This window comes from Spermophilus citellus (genome assembly GCF_964194105.1).
Source record: "Spermophilus citellus genome assembly, chromosome: 5".
Lineage (NCBI taxonomy): Eukaryota > Metazoa > Chordata > Mammalia > Rodentia > Sciuridae > Spermophilus > Spermophilus citellus.
In genome coordinates, this window is record NC_138186.1 from 23053281 (window position 1) to 23080499 (window position 27219).

Sequence of the window (27219 nt, forward strand, 5' to 3'; positions counted from 1 at the left end):
GCTTCTGTGGAACAGAGTAATAGATTGTCTAGATTTTTACAGGGAAACTGGACCCAGGAAGGAGAACGGCTCACTCAAGAACTGCTGTCTCAGATTACCAATCTGAATGGAACGCGCGTGGAGCCCCTATCTGTTGCAGACTTTGCCTCCTGGGCCTCTTCTATATTTTCCTACTTTAAAGAGTGGGTAGGGGTTGGGTTATTTGGTACTATGCTTCTTTGTGGCCTTGTCTTATGCCTCTGGATGATTTGTCGTATGCGGCGCACGCAACAAAGTGATAGGGTCAAGGTGGTTCAGGCACTTGCTGCACTAGAAGCTGGGGCCTCCCCACAAATTTGGCTCGCCAGTCTGGCGAAATCCTAGGCCCCCTATTTTGATATGGATAGCCTTTGCACACCAAGTGACCTTGCTGTCATTGCACCTTGGAAGGTTTCCATATCAAAGGGAGACAGCCTTTGCACTCTGAAGGGTAAATGTTGCCCATTGCACTCAGAAAGGTGACTTCCTTGTTTGGCCTTTGAATGCCACCCTTGATCGGATGGGTCATCATGAGGACACTTCCTGGATCGGGTGAATTTTGAATGGTTCAAACAAAACAAAAAGGGGGAACTGTGGTGAGCCATTTTGCTGTGCTGCCTTGCGTGGGTGTGGGCCTAGTTCTTGGGCGGTGACCCAGTTCTTTGTGGTTAGCCAGTTCCTGGAACAGGCTATTATCTTGATGTACTGAATATTCTGAGTACAAACTAGAACTGGATGTTAAATATTTCCTGGCTCTGTGCGCCAGTGCTAGATCCATCACTCTATTGGTTGTTGCTGTGTTGCTATGCGCCTTTTGTCCAGTAGCGTGAGTGTAAGGCCATGATTAGGGTATATAAGGGATGGTCTTTTCGGGCTTGGGGTCCTTTCTCTCATCTTTTCCCAATGGATGCTCCCAATAAAGCGTGCTAAAGAAGAATCCTGTTTTGTTGTCGTCATTCCTGCTGGCGGGTAGATGCGACAGGGTGTGATTTTTAGTTCTCTATTATGTGTCCCTGGAGGTTACACAGTCCTTTGAAGATAATGTATAAAGCCTATGCTGGGGAAGGGGAAGGGACATAATTTTGAACCCAAGAGTCGAATCTGTAGGAGGAGGGAGTCCTTAAGGACCACCGTGGCCTTGAAGGCTGTGGTGGGGTGCTTTCCTCCCCACAGGTGGGCAAAGAGGTTTGCCAGGGGCAGGGAGGTCAGAGTCTCTGGAGGGGAGCCAGGTGGTTTGGACTAGGCACAGGGTCTCTGGGGCTGGAGATGTGTAAAGGGGTAGAATTATTTGGAATGGGACTGAAGGTAGGCCTGGACAATATGTCTGGGAGACTTGGGAGAAATAGGAAGGAGTCAGGGAGGTTGCCTAGTGTCCAAGGCCAGCCACTGGTGAGGGAGGGTCTCACTGCATAAATCTGCCCACTGGTGTTTTCACTCCACCTCCTCTGGCTTCACCTACCACCTCCCTGCTCTTGCTTTGACCTGTCACCTTCCGTTCCTACCTGCATGCTTTTCTGCTCTTCCTTGCCTTGCCAGTGTGCTCTTCTACATGGACCAACCCTTCCCCTATATGCAGAATCTACTCCCATGGTTTTTGCAGGCACTAATAAAGTTTCTCAGTTTGCAAGATAAATGAAAGCACAATCTTCTAAGAAGTGCCTGTTCAGGTCCTTGACCCATTTATTGATTGGGTTATTTGTTTGGTAGACCAATGGTACAGAATAGAGTACACAGAGACTAACCCACAAAACTACAATTATCTTATATTAGACAAAGGTGCCAAGAACATGCATTGGAGAAAAGATAGCCTCTTCAACAAATGGTGCTCTGAAATCTGTATGCAACAAAATGAAATTAAACCCCTATCTCTCACCATGCTCAAAACTCAACTCAAAATGGATCAAGGACAACCAGAGACCCTGCATCTAATAGAAGAAAAAGTAGGCCCTAATCTCCATCATGTGGAATTAGGCCCCAATTTCCTTAATAAGACCTCTAAAGCACAAGAAATTAAATCAAGAATCAGTAAATGGAATGCACTCAAACTAAAAAGTTTCTTCTCAGCAAAAGAAATAGTCTGCGAGGTGAATAGACAGCCTACACCTTGGGAGCAAATCTTTACCCCTCACACATCTGATAGAGCACTAATCTTTAGGGTATATAAAGAACTCAAAAAGCTAAACATCAAAAAAACAAATACCCAAGTGTTGTTGATTTTTATTTTTCTAAACTGAGGTTGTTAAATAAAAACTGTGTTATTTGTGTATTTCAAAGTTAATTCAAACTCTTCTTATTTTTTGAAACATAAAATATCATTTAATATACATATATTATCTCTCTAGCATATTGTTTAAGAACTGATTTATTCTTATTAACCATGCTGCTCATTTTATACTCTCAAAGATTATCATTATGATTGCATTCCTGTCCATTCTTGAATTTTTAGTGGTTTTAACTGCATATTTTTTGAAAGATAAATTTTAGAGTCAAGTTTTTCTCTGACACATTTATGGTGTCTCTGGGATGCAGGACTTAAGAATAGTCTCTTTTCTGAAATTCCATTGCCCATTTTATTTTTTCTATTGCTCATCTATAAACTATGTCTCAATTTGAAACTACTTCTGTTGCAGGAACAGAGGAGGCAAGACACCAAAGGCATCAGGAAGCATATTTATTGTTTATTTATGGTTGCAACCAGGTTCAGAGGGAATAGCTCTCCCTGTAAACAATTACTCCCCCTGAACCCCAAGTTCAGACAGTTTCAGAACTTTATACCAAGTGTGTAGGGGGATAGGCTCAGAAGTTCACAATCTGAGCAGTTCACACAAAAGCCATCCTTTCACTGTTCTGGGCAAGTTAACCCTTCAATGACAGCCCCTGAGAAGGGGAGAGCTTCTCCTCTTTCTTCCTTCCCTCTGCCAGTGTTACCATGGAGCCTAATTAGTAACATCTTCTCTTACCTTTGAAATATAGATGTCTCCATGAAGCTCTGGCCCAAGGCCAGAGGCCTTATTAAGGTATCTGTCTTTTTTATCATACTTTGCATTTACAAATATACTTCCTCCTTGAAAACTTTTATAAACTATTATATATATATATATATATATATATATATATGTGTGTGTGTGTGTGTGTGTGTGTGTGTGTGTGTGTATGTGTTATTGTTACTATACTAGGTAGTCCATAAATGTTTGTGAAAAACTAGTAAAGGGATGTTCAGCACCTAAAGTGCTGATCTCTTTCAGGTGTGGCCAAATTTAATGATTGTAAGGTAGAGCAACAGGAAATACAAAGCTTAACTACATTGAACTCTTTTGCAGAGATCTTTTTGCTGATAGGCCTAAGATCAATTATAGTGAAGATATCTGGAGATGCTTAGTTAAGATTTTCTGTGGGGAAGGGGGTGCTACTACACTTCCTACCAAAGGATAATTTAATGGAGTATTTGAAAAAAAAAATTGCTTGCAAATTCTTTTTGAGACCAAGATAAAAATTCAGAGAGTTTTGCTGCTTTCCTTCACAGGCAATGTCTTTAAACACAGTGCAAGACTCCACAAGGGCTTCCAGATGCTTCTCCTCAAGTGAACGAACCTGGCTCAAAGTACTTGCTTACAACAGCCAATAGGTTCTTTGGAGAGAAGACTTGTGATTTCCTCTCAGTAACTTGAATCAGTAGAGCAATAAGTCATATTTAAAATACCTGTTGATTTATTGCTGAAGACCCTGAAGCCCAGGCAGGATGGCATACTTGGGAGGCTGAGACGGGAGGATGGAGAGTTAGAGGCCAGCCTGGGCAACCTAGTGACACTTTTGTCTCAAAAACAAAATGACCTTGTCTCAAAAACAAAATAAAAAACTCCCTTGGGAGATAGCTTAGTGGTACAACATTTGCCTAGCATGCTCAAGGCCCTGGGCTCAATCCCCAATACTGCAAAAACAAACAATAAATGAACAAAATCCTAGAGATCTTGAAAATCTTATAGTAAAATTTTTTATAAAGACCTCAATTCTTTATTCATACCTTGATTATTTCAAATTTGGCCATGTCTAAAATTTCATTTCCTTTTTAATCTCCAGTTATTCAGGACATATCTCCTTAGAAACTTAGATGTTTCAACATCTAGTAGTTTAAGATCTGATCATGTTTTTAATTTAAGAAAAGCATACAGCTAGCATTCAGAATGTTTTGAAGCTCACTGTCATTTTATTGAGCAACCTGGCCATCTGTACTTTTTCTTTCCAAAGACATTTAAGGAATCCTGTCTTCAGTTCCACCATGTGGAGCTGGAGATGCTGTCCTTTACCAAAGCTATGGAGAAGGCCAGGAAGCATATAAACACTTGGGTCTCAAAAGAGATGAAAGGTTAGAATTAAGAGCCATTGCTCTCTCCCCATCCTTCTCACTGCTAATGTCACTGTGTTGCAGGAGGTCAGAGCAAGGTTGCCTGGCTGATCTTCATGGTGTGTGTGAACCTTAATGGGCTCACATAAGATCAATACTCAGGTTCTCAAAAACAGAGGATTAATGCTGTCTATCCTCCTAGGACACAAGTGTCCTATTGATACAAGTGTCAACAAAAACTCATAGGCCAGATTTCCCATGTAATACTATTTATTAGAAGATCCAGAGAATGGCAAAGCTTTTAACTGAAAGGTTTATTATTTCATCCCCTCCTCTAATATTTAAAACATATAGTTACATTTTTATTAAGGTATAATACTTAAATGTACAATTCGTTGAATTTTGACATTATATGCTCCAGTAAAACATCACCACCATCAAGATAATGAACATATTCACTACACTCAAAACATTCATCTTTTCAAGCCCTTTTTCCCTCCCCTCCTTGCATCACTCCACCCACTTACAGAAATCATGCAATTGTCACAGGATGAGCCCTGAGGATGACCCCAGAAGAGAGGAGACTTCAACTCAGCTCAGGCAGGCTCTGGATTTATACTACAGAAGGAAATTTCAGGATGCATCAGAAGATGAACAAGTTGAGAATTACTTAGGAAAGCAAGGAGATTTATTCAAAGAAAGCAAACAGAGCAGGATAGGCACCCAGAGGGAGGAGTGTGGGTGCTCCAAAGTGAGGCACACTTTGGGGTCTCAGTCTCCTTCTTTTATAATTTTACTGAATTCCAAATTATTAGATCTTTTTGTTCATGAATTGTGCTCAAAAGTAGACTGAATTACAGGTAGTGCTGGCACATTTGGATCCCTCTGAAGCTATTATTGTCAAAGTTGTTTAGGCTGTTTTTGGTCCTTTCAATTTCCCTGTGAATTTGAGATTTAGTTTGTCCATAGGTAAAATGCCTGATGGGGTTGTTGTTGCTGTTGTGTTGAATCTAAACATGAAAGTGGACAGAGCAGCTGCTTAACAATATTTAAACTTCAAACTCATGAACCAGACATTTTTCTCCATTTTGTAGCATGTTCTTTAATTTTTCATAGTCATTTTGTAGTTTTCAATGTATAGATGCATATTCCACATCATTTCTCAGGTTTCTTTCCAAGGATATCTTGCTCTTTTGATGCTGTTATAATTGGTGTTATTTTTTTATTTCAATTTCTGATTGTTAGTTGCTGGGAATATGATTTTTTTTTTTTTTTTTTTTTGTATTTCAACCTTGTTGACTTGCTAACGTCACTTAGCAGTAGCTTTTCAAAATAGATTTCACTGGATTTCCTATAAAGACAATTTTATCTCCAGATAATAAAGAGCATTTTCTTCTTTATTTCCAATTTGAATGACTTTATTCCCCCCTCCTTTTTTTCTCTCTTTATTTCACAGAGTGGCACCTATAGCACAGCACAACTTTCATCATTATTTACGATATTAGCTATTTTGTTTTCATAGATGCTCTTTACCAGGTTGATGAAGTTTCCTTCTATTTCTAGTTTGATGAGGGCTTTTTTTTAATAACTTTTATTTTCTTTATTTATCTATAATGTGCTGCTGAGGATCAAACCCCATGTCTCACATGTTCAAGGCAAGAACTCTTCCCTGGAGCTACAACCCCAAACTGATGATGAAGGTTTTTAAGAGCAGGAATGATATACAATTTTATCAAGTGCTGTTTCTGTACCTTCAAGATGATCATATTTTCTTTCAGATTGTTAATACTATGAATTATATTGCTTGATTTTCTAACATTGAACCAGTCTTGCATTACTGAATCACTTTGGACCTTTGGTTTTGAACAATTGAATTATGATGTGCCTTGGAGTATATCTCTTTGTGTCTTTTGTGTTTGGGGGTTGTTGAGATTTGGGACCAATAGCATTATAGTTTTTAACCAAATCTGGACATTTTTAGTGATAATTTCTTAAAATATTTCTTCTATCTCCTTTCTCCCTAGGGGGTACCTATTTCATACATTTCAAGCTGCTTAAAGTAGACCCATATTGCCTTCCCCTCTGGATATCAAGTGGTACCTGTCAATGATGTAAGAGCATCCTACCTAATATACTGCCTTAAGAGGGCATAAATGGTAAATATTCCAGGAGGAAATGGGGGAAATAATTGCTCAGTCCCAAGGGAAACCCTACCTTTTTTTTTTTTTTACTGTCTCCTATGTGAATAGAAAAATGAATATTCCTCTAGGGCTTGAGTGGGGTTTATCCATGCCCTCGAAATTAATGTTGAATGTAATTTCATTTTAAGATATTAAGAAATGGGCCCTGGTGAGACTTTTACTAGGTTCATTAGGTTCCAACCTAATGAACAAAATCATTACTCCATTCAAACCAAGACAATTCTGGGTCCATGGATTCTCTTGAGAGTGGGTCTGATATAAAAGCTGGTTTGGCCACGTGTCTAGTGTGCTCCTTGTTTCCTCTTATGTTTCTGCCAATGGAAAGTCATTAAATACTTTATTCTATGAATTTTATAAGAGAGCACAGGAAGGTCTTATTAACTATAAGAACACTTGCTGAAATTTACTGAGAATTTACTAAGTGCCAGACACTATTCTTAGTTTTTCACAAGATTTTTTAAAATAAATTCTTTATTAGTAACATGTTAAGATGATCACTACTACCTCTATTCATAGTATATATGCATATATGCATATATGATCACTACTACCTCTGTTCATAGTATCTTGAATTTGTATATTTTTCATAATTTGCTTTACATAACATTACCTGTTACTGACAAAATGGAAACTTAACAAAGAAAAATTCAGTGGGTTACTAAAGTCACTTACCAAAGCAGTGTTGGCATCTGTTTCTGAGTTCAAGGATTCTCAACTACACCAGTATTTCTTAAACTTTAATCATTCTCCACTAAAGAAGAAATAGAAGAAGACCTTAGAATATGGAAAGATCTCCCATGCTCTTGGATAAGTAGAATTAATATTGTCAAAATGGCCACTACTCAAAGCCCTATACAGATTCAATGTGATTCCAATTAAAATCCCAATGTTATTCCCTATAAAAATAGGAAAAGCAAGCATGAATTCATTTGGAAAAAAAAAGAAATGCAGGATAGCCAAAGCAATCCTTAGCAAGAAGAGTGAAGCAGGAGGCATCACAATACCCGACTTTAAACTATACTACAGAGAAAACAGCATTGTATTGGCACTAAAATAGACATGTAGACCAATGGTACAGAATAGAAGACAAGACAAACCCACATAAATACATTTATCTGATACTAGACAAAGGCATCAAAAACATACATTGCAGAAAAGATAGCCTCCTCAACAAATGGTGCTGGGAAATCCATATACATCAAAATGAAACTAAACCACTATCTCTCACCATGCACAAAACTCAACTCAAAATGGATCAAGAACCTAGGAATTAGACCAGAGACCCTGTGCCTAATAGAGGAAAAAGTAGGCCCAAATCTTTATCTTGTCAGATTAGGTCCTGACTTCCTTAACAAGACTCCTAAAGCACAAGAAATAAAATCAAGAATCAATAAATGGGATGGATTCAAACCAAAAAGCTTCTTCTCAGCAAAAGAAACAATTAGGTGAATAGAAAGCCTACATCTTAGGAGCAAATTTTTACCACTTACACATCAGATAGAGCACTAATCTCTAGGGTATATAAAGAACTCAAAAAGCTAAACACACACACACACAAAAACCAAATAGTCCAATTAATAAATGGCCAAGTATCTGAATAGACACCTCTCAGAAGAAGATACACAATCGATCAACAAATAAATGAAAAATTCAATATCTCTAGTAATTGAGAAATGCAAGTTAAAACTACTCCAAGATTTCATCTTACTCCAGTCAGAATGGCAGTTATCAAGAATACAAACAACAATAAGTGTTGGAGAGGATGTGAGTGAAAAGGCACACTCATACATTGCTGGTGGGACTGCAAATTGGTGCAGCCAATCTGGAAAGCAATATGGAGATTCCTCAGAAAACTTGGAATGGAACCACTATTTGACCCAGCTATCCCACTCCTCAGTTTATACCCAAAGGACTTAAAAACAGCATACTCCAGTGACACAGCCATGTCAATGTTTATAACAGCTCAATTCACAATAGCTAAACTGTGGAAGCAACTTAGATGCCCTTCAATAGATGAATGGATAAAGAAAATATGGTATATATACAAAATGGAATATTGCTCAGCATTAAAAGACAATAAAATTATGGCTTTTTCAGGTAAATGGATGAAGTTGGAGAATATCATGCTAAGTGAAGTAAGCCAGTCCCAACAAAACAAAGGCCAAGTATTCTCTCTGATAAGTGGATGCTGATCCATAATGGAGGGTGGGGGGGGGGGAGAATGAAGGAATTTGGATATGCATATATGATCACTACTACCTCTGATTGGGCCAAGGAAAGGGAGGAAGAGGAGGAGGCATGGGGGGTAGGAAAGATGGTGGAATGAGAGAAACATCATTACCCTAGGTAATGTATGACTCAACATGTGGTGTGACTCTACATTATGTAGAGTCTACACGATGAGAATCTACTCTACATCGTGTAGAGAGAAATGAAAAGTTGTGCTCCATTTGTGTACAATGAATTTAAAAGCTTTCTGCTGTCATGTATAACTGATTAGAACTAATAAAAAATAAATTTAAAAGAAGAAACAAAAAAAACCTTTAATAGTTCTCATATTACTGTCATAATTACTGCTATATTTTCACTTTTATTTACTGAATACATTTCAATTAATTTTTCCTTTTTAAAATTAAATTTAGTTTTAAAGGAAATACAGTATTATCACATAGACTAGACACCAAAATCATTTGCCATAAATACACAGTAAGTGGAAAAATACATTCAATAAAACAAAGTGATCTCGAGTTAGATACTGCTGTCTACTGATATGCCTGAGTATGAGATCCTAGCTGCTTCTCCTAACAGAGTAAATCAGCAAACATTACTAATATATGCAAATTAGCATCAGCAGCTTTAAACAGAAAGATTGATGAGATGACTAAAAGAGAACTCAGCAAATTTCTCACTGGGCTTTTCCAGTGACATTTAACATTGGGCTAGGTTTTTCATCTAAAATAATTTCCTAGGACCAATAATTATTTTGAACTTCATTACAATACAAATCCCAACATATTTTGCAAAATATTGCAAAATGATTTGGAAACTTCCTGAAGGATCTCTTTTACGTCTATTTTAGTCACAGAATCTCAAAAGGAATCATGTTTCTCTCAAGACATACTCCAATATGCCTATTAACTAGTAGCAGGCAATATTAAGCTGGCAGACACGAACTTATTATCTAAAAAAAATTGTCTTCAGAAGGCAAATATTGGGTAGATGAATTAGTACTGATCTAGGAAACATAATCAAATTCAATTATATACTATCTTCTTTGACCTTAAATAGATCAGTAAAGCACTCAGATATGTTTTTAATCCACAGAAAGATGGTGGCAGATGCTTCCTCCCCATGGGGTGGGTGGAAGGATAAAATGAGAGACACTGGCATAACACTCAGTACATGACAGTTGGCTCAAAAGTTACAGGTAACCTTTAGTTTATTACAACTGATAAAACATCCAGGTATTTTTATCTTGATAAAAAGAATTAAAAATTGTTTCCTTTTACTAATCCAGGAGAACTATTATTCATTTTTCAATAAACCTTGGAAACTAAAACTAAACCAGTGGTTGTGCTTATGAAGATCTGAACCCCATAAAAAGTTTAAAAACCTGGGTGACTGGTTAATTAGTTGGTCCAAAACAAAGTCCCTAAACTGCAGAACAAAAATTATCAAGGCAAATATTATTGGTACATAAATTATTTCTCACATGAATAATATCTGAATATACTTTATAATGGCTTGAAATAAATTTAGCGATTCTTTTTTCATGCACGGCTGAAGTATTTACTAAATAAATAAATAAATAAATAAATAAGATGTCTAAGATTACAGTGCCATCTAGAGGCAAAGAAAATAAGGAGCAAATTTCATTCCTTTCATTTTTTCTAATAGCTACTCATCATTACAAGAAAACTAGGATTTTAGTAATTTATATAACTCATTTTCTAATTACATTTATAGGATATAACTTATGTTATGAAATAAAGTTAAAACATTTTTTCTAATAAAAAAAATTTTACTACCTGAAAACTATTATTTAATTCTCAATAAACACTGAAAGTGTGAAGGCAATTAAAAAATGATAATATAATATCCAATTTTTTGTTTTGAGATTTATTTATTGACAAATTATAGAATGCCAACAACAGTAAATTTTTAGTATTTAAGAAAAATCAAACACTCCATAATCTTAATAGAACATTTTCTAATATTTTTTCTCTTTGAAAATTGCACCTGAAGACATTTATTTAATAATAAGTGCCAGGCACTTCTTAAAGCTACTTTACATATTAGTATATTAGTTAACTTTCAGGAAATCCTCACAAAAATCCTATGTAGTAAGTAATGTCTATATATTAACATACCTATTGTGAATATTGAAACGGAAGTACAGAAACTTAAATAACTTTCCCAATGCTATAATTAGCAGACACAGGGTTCAAACTAGGAGAGTTTGTTTCCAATATTTGTGCTCTCAATCACCATGCCAACACCTCTCATTTGTAATACTTGAATTCAGCACCTTACTGTATTTGTAATACCTGTGTTCTGCTCTTATGGAGCAATATTATCTAATGTTACTAAGTCCTTCATCACCATTTTTAGTAACTACATGTTTGTCATCAATTTGGTATATCTCATTTTACTTACAGTAGTTATTTAATGCTAGTCCTTGAAATTATTTTTAATTTCTTTTAATATATATAAAAATACTGACTGAAGCAAATTTTTTGCAGGGCACACAGTATTTTTTTTCATTCTTTTAAATTTTATTTTCTTATGCTAACACTTCCTAAGTAGTTAGACTGACTTACGTAGATAAAAGTGCCATGTTATTGATATATAATATTCCATACTGCTTTTTAGATTTCATCATGATATGATGCAATGAAAGGATGCTCAGATACTTCTCTTTCCAATTAATACATCAGTCATCCCCTGGCCTCCCCCTAAAAAATGTGTGTGGGGTGGGGGGGTACTGGGGATTGAACCCAGGGCCTTATGCATTTCAGGCAAGCACTCTACCAACTGAGCTATATCCCTAGTGCCCTATATATACACAACTTAACTGATATAATGAATGTTTCATCATATGGGACAGTGAAACCAACAAACATTAAGTTTTTCCAATGGGCAGAATGTTTTCTTCTCGTAGCAACAGAAAAAGTAGAAATAATCCTCTTACTTATCACTTTATGAAGATGAAATTGTCTTGATTCTCAAAAAGATTCCATAACATATGCAAAGTCTCTGGTAAATTATCAGAGCTGTATCTGAGCACAGATCTGACTCTAAAGTGTGTTTCAAATAATAACCCAAAAGTTAGGGGTCAATATACACTAATATATGAAAATTATATGAAAATATTTATTTAAGCCTTATCAAATATTATCTCATAAAGGACTAGCCATCATAAAGATGGATAATTTCTTTATATATAGTTATGAGCAATAATTTCAAAAGAGGAATGAATGACATTATTAATTAGCAAATGCTTCATCTATGTTTCTCTCCAACCACAAATGATTTCATTGCAACTTAGTTTCATCTCTATTCTAAGGAAGAAGGTAGAGGATATGAATTCTATTTCACAATTTTTAAGTGTTAGCTTACAGTGATATACATTCCTAATTGTTTTTAAAAAATTGGAACTTTTATAACATAGAAAAGTTCATTGAAGCACCATAAAATAGAAAGAACATAGACTTTCACATACATCTTAATTCAAACTCTGACACTTATTTGCTATATGTCTCCTGGAACTTTAAAGCATCAGATTCCAGCTTCTTGGGATGTTGTGAAATTTAAAGGTGACATCAATAGATACTCCAAAAATTTTAGCTCCCTTTCCTTCAGAGTGACCTATATGTGATTATATTAAGGATATCAGTTTTTAAACATCATGTTTCATTGTTTCCCTCAAACTGTGGCATAACATGAAGCCTGAAGATCAAAAGAGATCAAGTTGACTCATTGATGTGAGAAGCTTCCATTTTAGCATCATAATCTCCCATCCATTGGTATGAGAGGTGATGGGCATGTTTCAAAATCTGTCTATAGCATTCTGGTATCTTCCTTTTCAGAGTAGGTACGTTAAACCTACATGTTTGTAGTCCATCTCTGCTAAGTATTTCATGGTACCACTGCTCAAATTGATTCTTTTGATATAGAATATTGTATCCAAGTACTGGAAGAACCACCTGGTATACTGCATATATTTAGCTGATTCCTCTTCTTCAGTTACCAGATAAACATTACTAATTGGGAAATGCTCATCAACATCTTCATCCAAACTGATGAAATCATCCTCCACTTAATTCATAGGTTTGAAGTCAAACCTTAATTCATAGGTTTGAAGTCAGACAGACTTGAATTTTGCTGCTAAATGCATGAACATAGAATATGCACATGAAATGGGGAAAAGAGAACCAGGCCTGGATATAACCCTACTCTGTCATGCAAAAGTGATACAATGACTCTAACCCATGTTCTCTTTGAATTCAGGCATCAGTCAAAGTGTGCCTTTAGCATCCTCAGTTTGAAGAAAATATTTCTTTGCTCTATTCATAAGATTATCCATGTCTTCTTGTGTAAGAAATAATTTTATGGTCTTTAGCATTTCATTCTTCATCAGAGCCAATCCAATTTGGTCTGTATGAACATTCCTTCCCTTTCCAAATCTCTGTGGTCCATAGTAAGTCACAAAATTTTGATTATTAACATTTTCTATTGCCTTCAAAATTCTCTTTTTCAGATTTCCAGAATCATTTATGTGATTTTGTAAATTTCTGATGACAATATCAAAGTGATTCCCTTTGAGCTGTCCAAGTCTAAGGGACATTCATTCTTTTCAATTTTTTTTCCAATATTTGTCAACTTCCCTGAAGTCAGTTTTCTACAACCATTGCTCAATAGGTGGCAGTTTTCTTGTCTTTAAGGCCTGCATAACTAAAATCCGAAGGAATCACTCCAAGTTTAATAGCTGAAAAATCTACCACTTCAAACATCTCCAGATTTTCCTTTCATAGGGTAAAAGCTGTATGTATAACTTATTTTTTCCTGTTTTTATTCAAGAAGATACCTTTCCTGTACCGTGTGTGTTTTGTTTTTGTTTGTTTGTTTTGTTTTTCAAAAAACATCTCACTACATTTAGATCACCAGCACTGTAATTCTGTTCAGGAAAAGATTTGGTTTCTACAAGCTTTCCAAACTTCTGTTGACAAAATGATAGCTTTTCTGTGGTCTTTGTATCAGGCTTACAGGTAATTTTGGAATTTTCTTTCTTTGCATCCAAATATTTTAAAAAGTCAAGTGATTCTTCTTCGGATATCAAAGATTTATACTCAATATTTGGTTTATAAAAATTTCACTGTTTTCTCCTACACGGAGAAGAGCGGTATAACTGAATCATAACGGTAGTCCTACTCTTAGTTTCTGAGGACCCTCCCTACCATTCCCATCACCAACAACCAATAAGGGGAACAGACACGCTCCATCCAGGGGAATCCCTCCTTCGTGTCAGGGAGGAGGCTCACGATACACTTTCCTCCCCTAAAAACCCAGCCTGCCATTCTGCCTTTGCTTCCTGAAGCAGGAAAGCCCAGAGTTCTAGGTTCTCTGTCCTGCCCCAGCCCCAGTTGTGTTTTCCCAGCCAATGCCCCTTGCAGTCAGCAGTGCAGTCAGCCTTTTGTCGTCGGGTTCAGAGCACTTTCGGTTTCAGAATCTTGTAAAGAGCATGAAGTGCGCAACTCCAGCCCCAACTCCTGGCGTGGTGTTCCAGCGCGTACCGGTGAGTGACAGAAGGGCCAGGGGCGTTAGTGACCCATCCCTGGGCAAGGAGAAGATCCTAGCCTGACCTTCACCCAGGTCATCCGGGGAACCTTCTCTGGAGCTGCAGATTGGAAGTCAGAAACTCCCGCAGGAAAACCGGAAGGATAAATGGTCTCTCCTCCTGCTGAGGCCCCAACTAAACCAGAGAGACACACAGCTGCAGGCGCCTGGTCCTGCCCTTGGAAGTCTGCACCAGGCTAGCAGCACTGAGACCTGAGGCAGCTGCGGTGCTGAGGCTGGTAGTGAGGACAGGGGACCAGGAGAGACAAGTTTTGGAAACCTGAGGCCACCCCTGGAAGGTGGGATCCCAGGACAGGGGATTACAGCAGAGTAAACAAGAGAACCCCAGAAAGCAGTACCATCTCTGGGTTTACAGAAATACCTTCTTGGGCAATCACAGCTGTCACCTCACTTACAGCAGGTCCCAGAGAAGGGCAGCAGGATTGCAACAAGACAAAGTCACTGCACAGCCTCCTGGCTTCTCTGCTTGCCTCTTGCCTGACCCTGCTGGCCCTGGACCTCACCATGGTGGGTGTCCATGCCCCAGCACAGCTCCCACCTATTGGCCTTATTTTCTCACCTCTCCTCTCTCCTCAGGGAGTTACAGCCTGACTTCTGCCTTACCTCTTCTCTGTGCTTTTTTTTTCCTCAAATTATTGGGAAATCAATTTATTGTCGTCTTGATTTGGAGATGTGTAGCTTTCATTTTTAGAAAATTACAAAAATAAGTGAAACAGCAATTCCTTTTCCAGATTCATATAATACTTTTTTTTGCGTTTCATATACTAAAATATCTGTTTCTCTGTGCTTTTAAAATCCCCAGTCTCCAGTTCAAAATCCTAGCACCCTTTATTTATCTGAGATTTTCCCCCTAATTGATGGAGCTCTTGCTGTTTCCTGAGCATACTTCCAGGTGCTTAGACTCAGGATGCCAGGCACCTTTCCTGCAGAGAGCAGCCAGTCTTGGGGGTCCAACAATGGATGAGACAAGGAACTACACTAAGGAGGGATGAGTCAGAGTCAGGGAGGAGGGAGATCTAGAATAGACATCAGAAGTCTCCTGGTGCTGAGCCTAGGAAGGAAAGGTGAGTAATTTGAACCTGGTGACAGAGATGGGATAGGGAGCCTTTTAAGTTGGTTATCAATGTTTGCCAAGGCTCAGAGGTGATGGGGGGATAAGGGAGGGTAGAGGTGGAGGCTGGGAGAGGTGGGAGGCTGGAGCAGGGGATGGGGCCAGGCAGTTGGGAAGCCATTTAGAAAAGGCATTTTTTAGCTTATCCCTAGGGCCACTGGAGTTTTAATGGAGAGCTCATAGGATCAAGAGAGTATTTCTCTCTCAGGATGCTGTGTGTCCATCTGGGATCCTGACATTCTGAGCCCATGTCCTGAGGCTCCCCAGCCCACTTGAATTGCATTTTAGTGAACAGGGGCTATTGCAATGGAGAGCTCAGGGGCAGGGAGGTCAGAGGCTCTAAAGAGAAGCCAGGTGGTCTGGACTAGGCACAGGGTCACAAGGGCCGGAGATGTGTAAAGGGGTAGAAAGATTTGGGAGGGGTCTGAAGGCAGGCCTGGACGATAGGTTTGGGGGGACCTTGGAGAAATGGGAAGGAGTCAGGGAGGTTTCCCAAGGTTTAAGTCCATCCCCTGGTGAGGGAGGGTCTCACTGCTTAGAGCTGCCCACTGGTGTTTTCACTCCTCCTCCTCTGGCTTCACCTACCACCTCCCTGCTCTTACTTTGACCTGTCACCTGCTGTTCTTCCTGCATGCTTTTCTGCTCTCCCTTGCTTGCCAGTGTGCTGTTCTACAGGGACCAGCTCCTTCCTCACGTGCATAATCTACTCCCATGTCTGTTGCTGGCACTAATAATCGACGTTTCTGAATTCATAAGATAAATGAAAGCCAAGCAGAGACCACACACAGTGTCCTCGGCCCCATTTCATTGTGTTTCTCTGTCTTCTTTGCCCCCAGACCCTGAATCATGGATTCTCTTTCAAAAGCAAATGACACCTTTGCCATCCAGGTTTTGAAGATGCTGTGTCAAGACAGACCTTCACAAAATGTGTTTTTTTCTCCCCTGAGCATCTCCTCTGCCTTGGCCATGGTCCTCCTGGGGGCAAAGGGGAACACCAAGGTCCAGATGGCTCAGGTAAGCCTGCCTGTCACACAGGAGGAGGAACTGGTCTACAAGGGTTGTCTCCTGTCTCTTCCTTCAGTTTTTCCAGAACTGGTGAGGAAGGAGGGGTGAGCCTGGACCATTTCAGGGAGGGAGTGCAGAGGAAGGAGGGGAGAGAGACGAGAAGTCTCCTCCAGTGACATTTTTATTTTTGTCGGCAGGCATGAATAATTTCCCCAATTAATAATCTGAAGAATTTCTCAGAACTTTCTCAGAACTTTGCCTGGCAGTTTGTTTAGAAAATGAAGCTCAGAGCTGGGGAAGTAGCTCTGTGGTAAAGCATGCGCCTAGCATGCACCTAATCACATGCACAGACCATGAAAACAGGAGTAGTTTAGTTGAACAAGCATTCAATGAACATCTGGAAATGATTAAGAACCAGTTCCTGCCTCTGAAGGTTTTGCCTGGTGGGGTTGGGGGGATGGGGGGTTGGGATGGGGGTAGTAAGACACAGGTGCCTGAGAAAAAGCCTAAAAGCTTGTGTCATTGTTGAGCTCTACCCTTGCTCACACTTTTGGGTGCTGATGACGCAGTGTGACTTTCTGTTTCCTGGAGGGCCCTTTTCAGTAATGACTGCTCATTTTAATAATTCCGCTGTTCTGATGAAGGAGTGAAAGTTTATGCATAGAGGAAATTCTCTCTGCTTATGTCTTGGGATCTTTTTCTAGGTTTTACACCCACTGAGAGATGCTTCCCAACAAAGTGTGAATTAGGAATTGCCAATGAAAGTGAAGAAATAAGAACCGATGGTCAATGGGTATTAAGTCACAGTAGGATAGGAGCAGGATGTTCTGGTGGCCACTGCACAGGAGGGTGACTATAGAAAACCATGATGTAGTGTTTATTACAAAAAGGAGATCCACATGCCTCCAGGGTTCAACTGAATAATAACCAAGTGCTCGTGAGATGTAGCTGCTTATAACCAGCAGGGCAACTGTAAGGCTGCAGAAATCTTCTTAAAGGTTCTTGGTTTTCCTTTGTATTATAAGTGGTAAACAGCCATTATAAAAATCTTTTTTTCTTTTTATTATTTGTTCTTTGTGGACATACAAGACTGTAGAGTGTATTTTGACATAATATACATGCATGGAGTATAACTTATTGTAACGAGGATCCCATTCTTGTGGTTATAAATGATTTGAGGTTTCACTGGTGGTGTATTCGTATATGAACATAGGATATTTATATTCAATTTATCCTACTGTCATTCCTATTCCCATCCCTTCTCCCTTCCCTTCATTCCTCTTTGTCTACTCCACTGAACTTCTATTCTTCCCTCTACCCCATCATTGTGTGTGAGCATCCACATATCAGAGAGAACATTTAGTTTTTTTGTGATTGGCTTATTTCACTTAGCATGGTAATCTCCAGGTACATCCATTTACCGGCAATAATCATAAAATCATTCTTTTCTATGTCTGAGTAATATTCCATTGTGTATATATACCACCTTTTCTTTATCCATTCATCTGTCGAATGCCATCTAGGTTGGTTTCATAGCTCAACTATGGTGAATTGGACTGTTTTAAACATTGATGTGGCTGCATCACTGTAGTATGCTGACTTTAAGTGCTTTGGGTATAGACCATGGAGTGGAATGACTGGGTAGAGACTATGGAGTGGGATAACTGGATCAAATGGTGGTTCCATTCCAAGTTTTCTGAGGAATCTACATACTGCTTTCCAGAGTGGTTGCACCAATTTGCAGTCCCACCAGTAATATATGAGTGTACCTTCCCCCACACACACATCCTTGCCACCATTATGAAAGTCTTAAAAAAGAAAACTAGAAAAGAAAAAGTCCCTGAGGACCCACTCTGAGGAGACAGCCATCTGAGAATGTGAAGTATTTTCTTCTAGTTTCATGTCCTCTTTTTGGCTTTAAATTTTACACTTGATGATCAATGGTATCTTCATGTTCACAAATATTCTTCAATTAATGGGAGGATTCATTGAGATGATTCATCTAAAGCAAATGTTCAACATGAATTAGCTGTTACTTATCATAGTGATATCAGTCTCGGGTCAAATCGCTTTCAGCCTTCAGTTTTCAATTGTGATAAAATACACACATAATTTGCCACCTAAATAATTTTTAAACCTACAATTCAGTGGCATTTGTTCTGTTTCTTGACAGATTTTCTTCTCAATAATCTATAAACTTTATGAAATGAATTTAATTGCTTTTTATCTTTTTCTATAAGGCAGTGTGTATGTAGTATATGAGAAATATAGCTATTGAATATTAGAAAAAAAATTATTTCCAAATGTCATCTAAGCCATTTAAAAATTTTATCTTTCATTGTTTCTTCTTTGTATGTTTACCCTTTGTGGGGGGGCGGATTTTTAAAATTAAAATGTATTTGTAAATGATACACAGAAACATGAAAATTTTACACATTTGTGGGGTAACTATGTGATGTTTCAACGTTGTGTAATGTTCAAACCAAGGTAAGCAGATCTATTACCTCAAATGCTTATCATTTCTTTGAGGTGAAAGCATAGAACATTCTTTCTTTTAATTTCATAGCACATTCTTCCCACTATAGTCACCTACTGTACTTCAGCTACCAGAACCTCTTGTTCCTAATGATAACTCAATGCCCATTGACCAACTTTTCCCCATGTTCATATCTCTGGGCTTTTATGTGGTGATTCATAGTTTACACTTTGATGAAAATAATCTAGTTTTCATTATTTTAACATTTCCTCTGTATCCATTTCTGTGTAATTTCTTTTTCATTTATAACTTTCCTTGTGGGTAATTTTAATTTTTTCTTTAGCTTTTTCAATAGCTGATATCTACTTTATGTGGATACGTGTGCTTTCTTTGAAAGAACCAGTTCTTAGGCTCATTAACTATTTTATATTTTCCCCGAAATTACTTGGGGGAAATTTTTCAGCACCTTTTTTAACATCATGAGTTGGAAGTTTTGTTATTTCATTATTTCCTTAGTAATATGAAAACAATGCTGTTTTTACTATCTTTGGTCAAATTCTTTGGTCTGGTAATATAATATTTATTTTGATTATTTTCTAAATCATCTGTCATATATTTAGGATAGTAACTTAAATAACTCTTTAGAATCATTTATTTAGAAGAGAATTACTTATTTAGAATAAACAACTTGTTATTTGGCTGTTACATAGAGGAGTTATTTCTTTAGAAAGTGTTTTTAATAATTACTTAGTAGGTTGAAATTCCACATTGTTGGTATTTTATTTGTAGTGCTATTAACTTTAAGTTTACTACATTGAGCTCCTTGAATATAAACTGTGTCAACTGTGTAATTTGTAATTTTAGAGTCAATTGAAACTTTTCATGGCCTAGTATGTGACAATTGTTTTGAAGTATTAAAGAATCTTATATTATCTCTCAAGAGTACTGTTTAAGAACTCATTTACTCTAGCTGGGGATTGGTTCAGTGGTAGAGCAATTGCCTGGCATAGGTGAGGTCCTGGATTCAAATCCCAGCACAGCAATAAATAAATAAATCTTTTAAAATACAAATAAATAAATAAGTAAAACTGTAAAAAAAGGAACTCTGTTCTTATTAATCATATCAATTATTTTACACTTTCATTTCTTTTCAAAGATTATTGTTATAACCTGTCCAATTTTTTTCTTGGATTTTTGTGTTTTTAACCGCATATTTTTTTGTACGATAAATTATAGAGGCTAGTTTTTCTCTATTTCTAACACATTTATGCTCTCCCTGTGATGAAGGACTTAAGAATAGTCCCTTTTCTGAACCTCTCTTGCCCCTTTTAATTTTTTCCTAATGCTCATCTATAAACTATGCAGAGAGCTCCGTACAGGTGCAAAACCCGTATCTTTTACTCACCAGTTTCCTGGCCCTTATCTCCACCCACCCCACCAGTGTCACTTCTCAATGTGAACAACTTCCCATCAAAGGATGAATTTTATGGAGTATTTGAGAAAAAAAAATTGCTTGCAAATTCTTATTGAGACCAAAATTCAGAGTTTTCTTGCTTTCCTTCACAGGCAATGTCTTTAAACACAGAGGAAGACATCCATAAGGGCTTCCAGATGCTTCTCACCCAAGTGAATAAGCCTAACTCAAAGTACTTGCTTAGCATAGCCAACAGGCTCTTTGGAGAGAAGACCTGTGATTTCCTCTCAGTAAGTTGAGTCAGCAGAACAATAAAAGTTATATTTAAAATACCTGGTGATATACGACCCAGAAGAGAAACCCTAGAGACCAGGCAGGATGGCACACTTGGGAGCCTGAGGCAGGAGGCTGGTGAGATTTAGAATAGCTTGGCCTCCTAATAGGACCCTTGTCTTAAAAATAAAATGGAAAAAGGTCTTGGGATATAGCTGCTTGATGGAGCATTTGCCTAGCATGCTGAAGGCCCTGGGCTCAATCCCCAGGACTCAAAAAAAAAAAAAAAAAGGAACAGAACCCTAGATAACTTGAGAAATACATGGCAAACTTTATTTTTTATAAAGACCCAAGTTCTATAATCATACCTTGTATTATTTCAAATTATGCCACATCTAAAATTTTATTGCATTTCATTATTCATCTGTGGTTATTCAGGGAATAGGACATACCTCCTTACAAACCTCAATATTTTATCAACTAGTAGCTTAAAATTTCATTAGGTTTAAGAGATATTCCTGCATTCAGAATGTTTTGAAGCTCACTGACATTTTTTATTTGGCAACATGGCCTCACTGAACACTTTTCTCTCCAAAGACATTTAATGCGTCCTGTCTTCAGTTCTACCATTCGAAGCTGGAGCAGCTGTCCTTTGCCAAAGCTACAGAGAAGTCCAGGAAGCATATAAACACCTGGGTCTCAAAAGAGACAAAAGGTCAGAATTATGAGTTAATTTACCCCACTCCCACCCCAGCTCTCTCCTCCTCTCTTCTCTCCTCTCCCTCTCCTCCTGACTGCTAATGTCACTGGTGTTGCAAGAGGTCAGAGCAAGGTTGCCTGGCTGAGCCTCATGGTGTGTGTGAACCTTAATGGCTCACAGAAGACCTTATCAATGCTCAGGTTTTCAAAACCAGAGGATCAATGCTGTCTGTTCTCCTAGGATGAAAGTGACTGATAAAAGTGTCCAAAAAAAAAAAAAAAAATCCTCATAGGCCAGACTTTACATTAGAACATATTGTCACTGTCCTGTAATGTTCACATGGCAGCTGACTGTCCTCTCTGGGAGAAGATCAGTGGCCAGCTCTTCTCCAAGTCATGCCCTTGGCCCTCCTCTTCCTGGGGTCAGTTTGGACTGCATTCCTCCCACTTTTACATGTGAAACTGACTTCTACTGTTTCTTTCCTATCTCTCACTTAAGTGCCCTTCATTAGACTGAGAAGCCTCGACTTGATTAGTCAACCACGGAGCCTCTCCCAGCACAGATCAATTCCACACACTGAAAACACTTTCCGAGTGGAGTAAAAACTAAACATTCTAACCTTGGTGCTCAAGATCAATGATGGTTTGATGTTTGAACCATTCAGACACTTATGTACTACTAGGAACATCCCTATTTCTGCTAACAAATGAGACAGTAAAAAATAGAGGTAATTATTTCCACTATTTCTTTTTGGAATCTTTATGTCTTGTGCCCCTTTGAGGCAGCAAATTAGCAGGTAATACTCTTATTTCTTGGAAACATACCCTTTGATATCCAGGGTAAGAAGGAAGTACCTTCACCTACCCAAATCATTGTCTGTTCCAGGGATACCAGGAGGATGCAATCATAATATCTCTTCCAATAGTTTCCAGAAACTCCTCCTGTGCCCCTTGTGTGGAGCCATCCATTCCGGCTGCCTCTGGAATGTTGCCAGGTAGCTGTACAATGTTAGAACCAGGCCTGACCACAGGGCCTTAAACCTGACACTGCTCTTACCCACAGCAGGTAATGTCAGCTCCGACCTAGCCCCTCTCTCCTTTCCTACTTGTCTTCTCCAACCTGGTGTCAAGTTTCTTCTTTGTCCCAACCTGCTTTCCTCCAGTGACTTAGAAGTCTTTCACCATCTTCAACTTGGTGGCTCTTCTAGTGTCTGTCATAACTGAGATTTTTGACTTTTATACATATCATCAAACTCAGCACATTTGAAAACAGAATATTTGGATCTCCAAGACATCATTCTCATGCTTAATTCACCACGGATTCAGAAAAAGCAACTGACAGAGTTTGTGCTTGTTTTGAAAGGTAAAATTCCAGACTTGCTACCAATGAACTCTATTGATAAGCAGGCTAGGCTGGTTCTTGTCAATGCCATCTACTTCAAAGGAACATGGAATGAGCCATTTGTCAAATCATGCACGTGTGAGATGCCTTTTAAAATAAACCAGGTAAGGAAAAACTTTAAAAAAAATCATGCTTGTCTGATGAAAAACTTCAATAGAAAAGGTTAACTTCATAAGGTATAAGTGGTTAAAAATAATTTCAAACTTAACATCTATCTGAATGAATTTTTAATTTATTAGAAAAATTCATATGAATAAATAATTTCCTATCTATTATGATTTGCATCTTATTACCTTTAACTGCTTTTGATTAAGTCTCATGCATATATTGGTTTAACCTCATTCCGGAAACAAAGAATTTCTGTAGACACAAGTTACCTAGATGGATATATATATATATATATATATATATATATAATATATATATATATATATTTTATATATATATATATATATATATATATATAATATTATATTATATACACATATATATCTCACACATAAGGCAAGGTACAAAGAGGGAATATGATGTCACATTTCTATAATTGTGGTTTTGTTTTTGTGATATTCACAGTGCTGTTGATCAACCCCAGGACTTGTGCATGTTAAGCAAACCCTGAATCACCATGCTACAACCCAGCCTTTTATTTATTTTTATTTTTAATTTTTTTGGTACCAGGGATTGAACTCAGGGACACTCAATCCTTGAGCCACATCCCCAACCCTATTTTGTGCTTTATTTAAAGACAGAGTCTCACTGAGTTGCTTAGTGCCTCACCATTGCTGAGGCTGGCTTTGAACTCATGATCCTCCTGCCTCAGCATCTCGAGCCTCTGGGATTACAGGCATGCACCACCATACCCAGCTATTCCAGCCTTTTAATCAATTATTTTAAAAATTAAAATAAACTTTCATTTCAATTGTTGTTAGTACTAACTTATCATTATTAATTCAGCATCTGTTGCTTTCTACTATTAAAAATGAGTGGCAAAGGCCTTTGTTGACTGTGAGGTATAACTTCAATTAAAGTAGAAATGAGATTAGTCTGCCAAATTCGATAATACCTTAAAATATAATTTAATGCAATGAGGAAACTTGTATGCATTAAGCCCTCCCCTTTATAAGGCATGTTTCAGATAACTGTTTATTAATTTCTAGCAGTGCTGGACCACAGCAGGGTTGAATTTTCTTGTCTCTTTTTGTACTATTTTAAATTTGTGCTCATCTGTTCATTCCTCTCAGAAGGAGGAAAGACCCGTGCAGATGATGTGTCGGGAAGCCTATTTTAAGATGGGCTACGTGAATGAGGTGCAGACACAGGTGTTGGAGCTGCCCTACGCCAGCAAGGAGCTGAGCATGATCATTCTGCTCCCGGACGATGGTGTGGATCTCAGCTCGGTGAGTCAGGAGGGGCTGCAGTCCTTTGCACTCAGAATTTGTGTGGGAGGATTCCAGTTATATCCTGTGCACCTTTTCACCAGATCTCCAATCCATCAGTTTAAAATGACCCATCCCTCTTCTTGCTTCCTTGTGGTATGATCCCTATATTGAGAAAGTCACCATCCTCTCAATGGGGCGGGGAGGGTAGTGCACTGTGATACCCTAAGAGATCTCTGTGCACAGAGTGGCCTCCATGGGCTCTCCCTCTCTCCAGCTCCCTAACTATGATGAAGAACTAAGCCTCGTTCAAACCAACAAATATCACTAGATGAGCACCATCCACTGGGCGTGGACACTTGTCAGAATGACACATCCACAGTGGATGGATAAGGAGGGGCAGCCACAGTCTTCCTGCAGGGAAGTCACATATGGGATAGCACGTGGGGGGTGGACAGGTCAGAGCCCTCACAAGCTTCCGAGCAGCTGAAGGAGCCACCCATCCTGTGTGGACAGTCAACATGGAATGTTCATGCAAATGTCTGTGTGTCCGTTGATACCCACCATAGTCTGACTATGAACCTGTGATTCTGGTCTTTCAGGTGGAAAATAACCTGACTTTTGAGAAATTCATAGCCTGGACCGAGGCAGCCTCTTTGCAGAATACTGAAGTAGAAGTTCTCCTTCCAAGATTTAAACTGCAGGAGGATTATGACATGGAGTCTGTGCTTCAGCGTTTGGGAATGGTCGATGCCTTTCAACGGGGCCAGGCTGACTTGTCTGCCATGTCAACTGAGACAGACCTGTGTCTGTCCAAGGTTGTGCACAAGAGTGTCGTGGAGGTGAATGAAGAAGGCACTGAGGCTGTGGCAGCCACGGGCATAGTCATTGTGACAGACTGCTCAGCATGTATACCAACGTTCCGTGCTGACCATCCCTTCCTTTTCTTCATCAGGCATAACCAAACCAACACTGTTCTGTTCTGTGGCAGGTTTTCATCTCCCTAAGGGTTGTACTTCCTCTCCATGGAGAGTTGTTCTCTTTCTGTGTCCCCAAGTTTCCTCTACAGTTTATAAGGATGGGCCTTTAGCTGAACAGGGTCCTAAGCCTTCTGAACAACTTACCAGTGTGATCTCATGATGCAGCACACTCAGCCGTCCCCATACTGTCCACTGATTTGAACCATAGAACCAGGTCATGGCCAATAGGCTGTCCTGATTCCCTGTTGTATTAGGATGAGTGCAGTACAGATGCCATAGCATAGATTGCAAACTTTCCCCTGATGGCCCCGAACACATTTCCCAGTCATTCCACATGCAATGCAATTCCACCTGCCTTAGCCTGAATGCCACAGTAGTAATAAATGCTAGTCTACTATTACTACTATTCTAGTTTAAACAAAAAAAACTTTAATGCACACTTTAATTTTATCTTTCTTTGGCTTTCACCATTCACCTCGTATATGCTAAGCACTGAATTAGACACTGGGGATACAAGGGGATAGAGTCATGGTCCTTTGACCCCTGCTTTTTTATGTGGGTTCCCAATTCATATAGTGTTTATGACAACCAGATTGGATGGTTGTATAACTTTGAACTACTCTGTGATCCTCTTGCAGCCAGGACACCTTGCCTCATGGTATTGCATTGCTCTACCTCCTACCCCAATAGTTAAATGACATTCAGCCCTCAAAGTTAAAAAACAGTTCAAATGTCACCGTCTTCAAGACATTTTCCTATTCTCCATAATCAGATATACATCTTTGAACTTTCACAATAACTCCCCATGGTAGTTGAATTATTTATTTATTAACTGTCTGTATTCTTAGTTATGACTAGGCCTTAAACTCGCCAAGGCTTATGATTATGTCCTGCATGTGTTCATGCTACTTATAGTGCAATAATAAATAATTTGAGCATATAAGACCTCTGTAATGTGTGTTTTTTAAGTGCCTGAATAACAACAACTCTATTATTCCTTTTAGATATTTTTATCCCAACGACACTTGCATTTACACAGTCCAATGCCATCAAAATATGTTGTGCAAAAGTATTGTGCAAACATTAGTTTTACTGTCACCCAAATTTTCATTGCCTCAAAGAAAAATCCATATCCACTAAGCAGTAAATCTTTATCCTCACCTCCCTCCAGCCACTGACAACCATGAATCTGCTTTTTGTGTCCATGGATTTACCTGTTCTGCATATTTCGTATAAACTGAATCATGAAATATATTACCTTTTGTGTCTGGCTTCTTCATTTAGTGTGATATGTTCTAGGTTGAGTCATTTTGTAGCATGTATCTGTATTTTAATCCTTTTTATGACTGAATAATATTCCAGTACCTGAATATGACACAATTGTTTTATTCACTCATCCAGTGGTAGGAATTTGGATTTTTGCCCTCTTGTGGTTGTTTTTAATAGTGCTGCTATGAAAGTGCATGTATGTGAATTTGCTTGAATACCTATATACACTGTTTTGTGCATATACAGATTTAGGCATGAAATTGTTGGCCATAAGGTAATTCTATTTAACATTTTTTTTTGGGGGGGCACTGGGGATTGAACTCAGCGGCACTCAAACAATGAACCAAATCCTCAGCCCTATTTTGTATTTTATTTAGAGACAGGGTCTCACAGAGTTGCTTAGAGCTTCCATTTGCTGAGGCTGGCTTTGAACTCTCAGTCCTCCTGCCTCAGCCTCCTGAGCTGGTGGGATTACAGGCATAGTTTAACTTTTTGAAGAACCACCAACCATGTAACATTCCTACCAGCAATGTATGAGATTCCAATTTCTCTGCATATCTTTGTTTCAAAATCATGAACACACTAATGGTGATTCTTCTCATGGTGTTGGATACTCTGACTCATCCCTGGTTCAGAGCCCTGGAGCTGGCTAACCATGGACAGAGACTCTGCAACTGTGAGCCAAAAGGAAATCTCCTTCTCCTGGTCATTCTGGTCAGATATTTGGCCACAAGCAATGAAGAGTTGACACAAATGTCACAGGTGATTGCAAAAAAAGCCTAGGATAAGTGGTCCA

General features: G+C 38.5%; 1 protein-coding gene and 1 pseudogene across 3 annotated transcripts; one reads left to right on the top strand and one right to left on the bottom strand.

The window, feature by feature from the left end:
* Positions 1 to 12460: 12460 nt before the first annotated feature.
* On the bottom strand, positions 12461 to 13574 carry LOC308649752 (pseudouridylate synthase PUS7L-like; annotated as a pseudogene). Its single transcript has one exon. The product of its transcript is annotated as a pseudouridylate synthase PUS7L-like (transcript).
* Positions 13575 to 14330: 756 nt separating this feature from the next.
* Positions 14331 to 26349, top strand: LOC308649749 (serpin B9-like). 2 transcript variants are annotated; one of them, XM_081295562.1, is made up of 7 exons: positions 14331 to 14356; positions 16366 to 16543; positions 20577 to 20714; positions 21295 to 21412; positions 22760 to 22902; positions 24040 to 24195; positions 24777 to 26349. In XM_081295562.1, exons 2-7 carry the CDS (start codon positions 16376 to 16378, stop codon positions 25179 to 25181), a joined length of 1128 nt encoding a protein of 375 aa, XP_081151688.1. In that variant the 5' UTR covers positions 14331 to 14356; positions 16366 to 16375; the 3' UTR covers positions 25182 to 26349. The 2 variants fall into 2 exon arrangements, with proteins under 2 accessions (XP_081151688.1, XP_081151687.1); XM_081295561.1 differs by lacking the exon at positions 14331 to 14356 and adding an exon at positions 15242 to 15482.
* Positions 26350 to 27219: the final 870 nt, after the last annotated feature.

Bases quoted from the DNA above. Each gene is read 5' to 3' on its own strand.
- LOC308649749 (XM_081295562.1), top strand. From the start codon at position 16,376: ATGGATTCTCTTTCAAAAGCAAATGACACCTTTGCCATCCAGGTTTTG. The intron at 20,715-21,294 runs GTAAGTTGAGTC...TTCTCTCCAAAG, and splicing joins AGACCTGTGATTTCCTCTCA to ACATTTAATGCGTCCTGTCT. The intron at 24,196-24,776 runs GTGAGTCAGGAG...CTGGTCTTTCAG, and splicing joins ATGGTGTGGATCTCAGCTCG to GTGGAAAATAACCTGACTTT.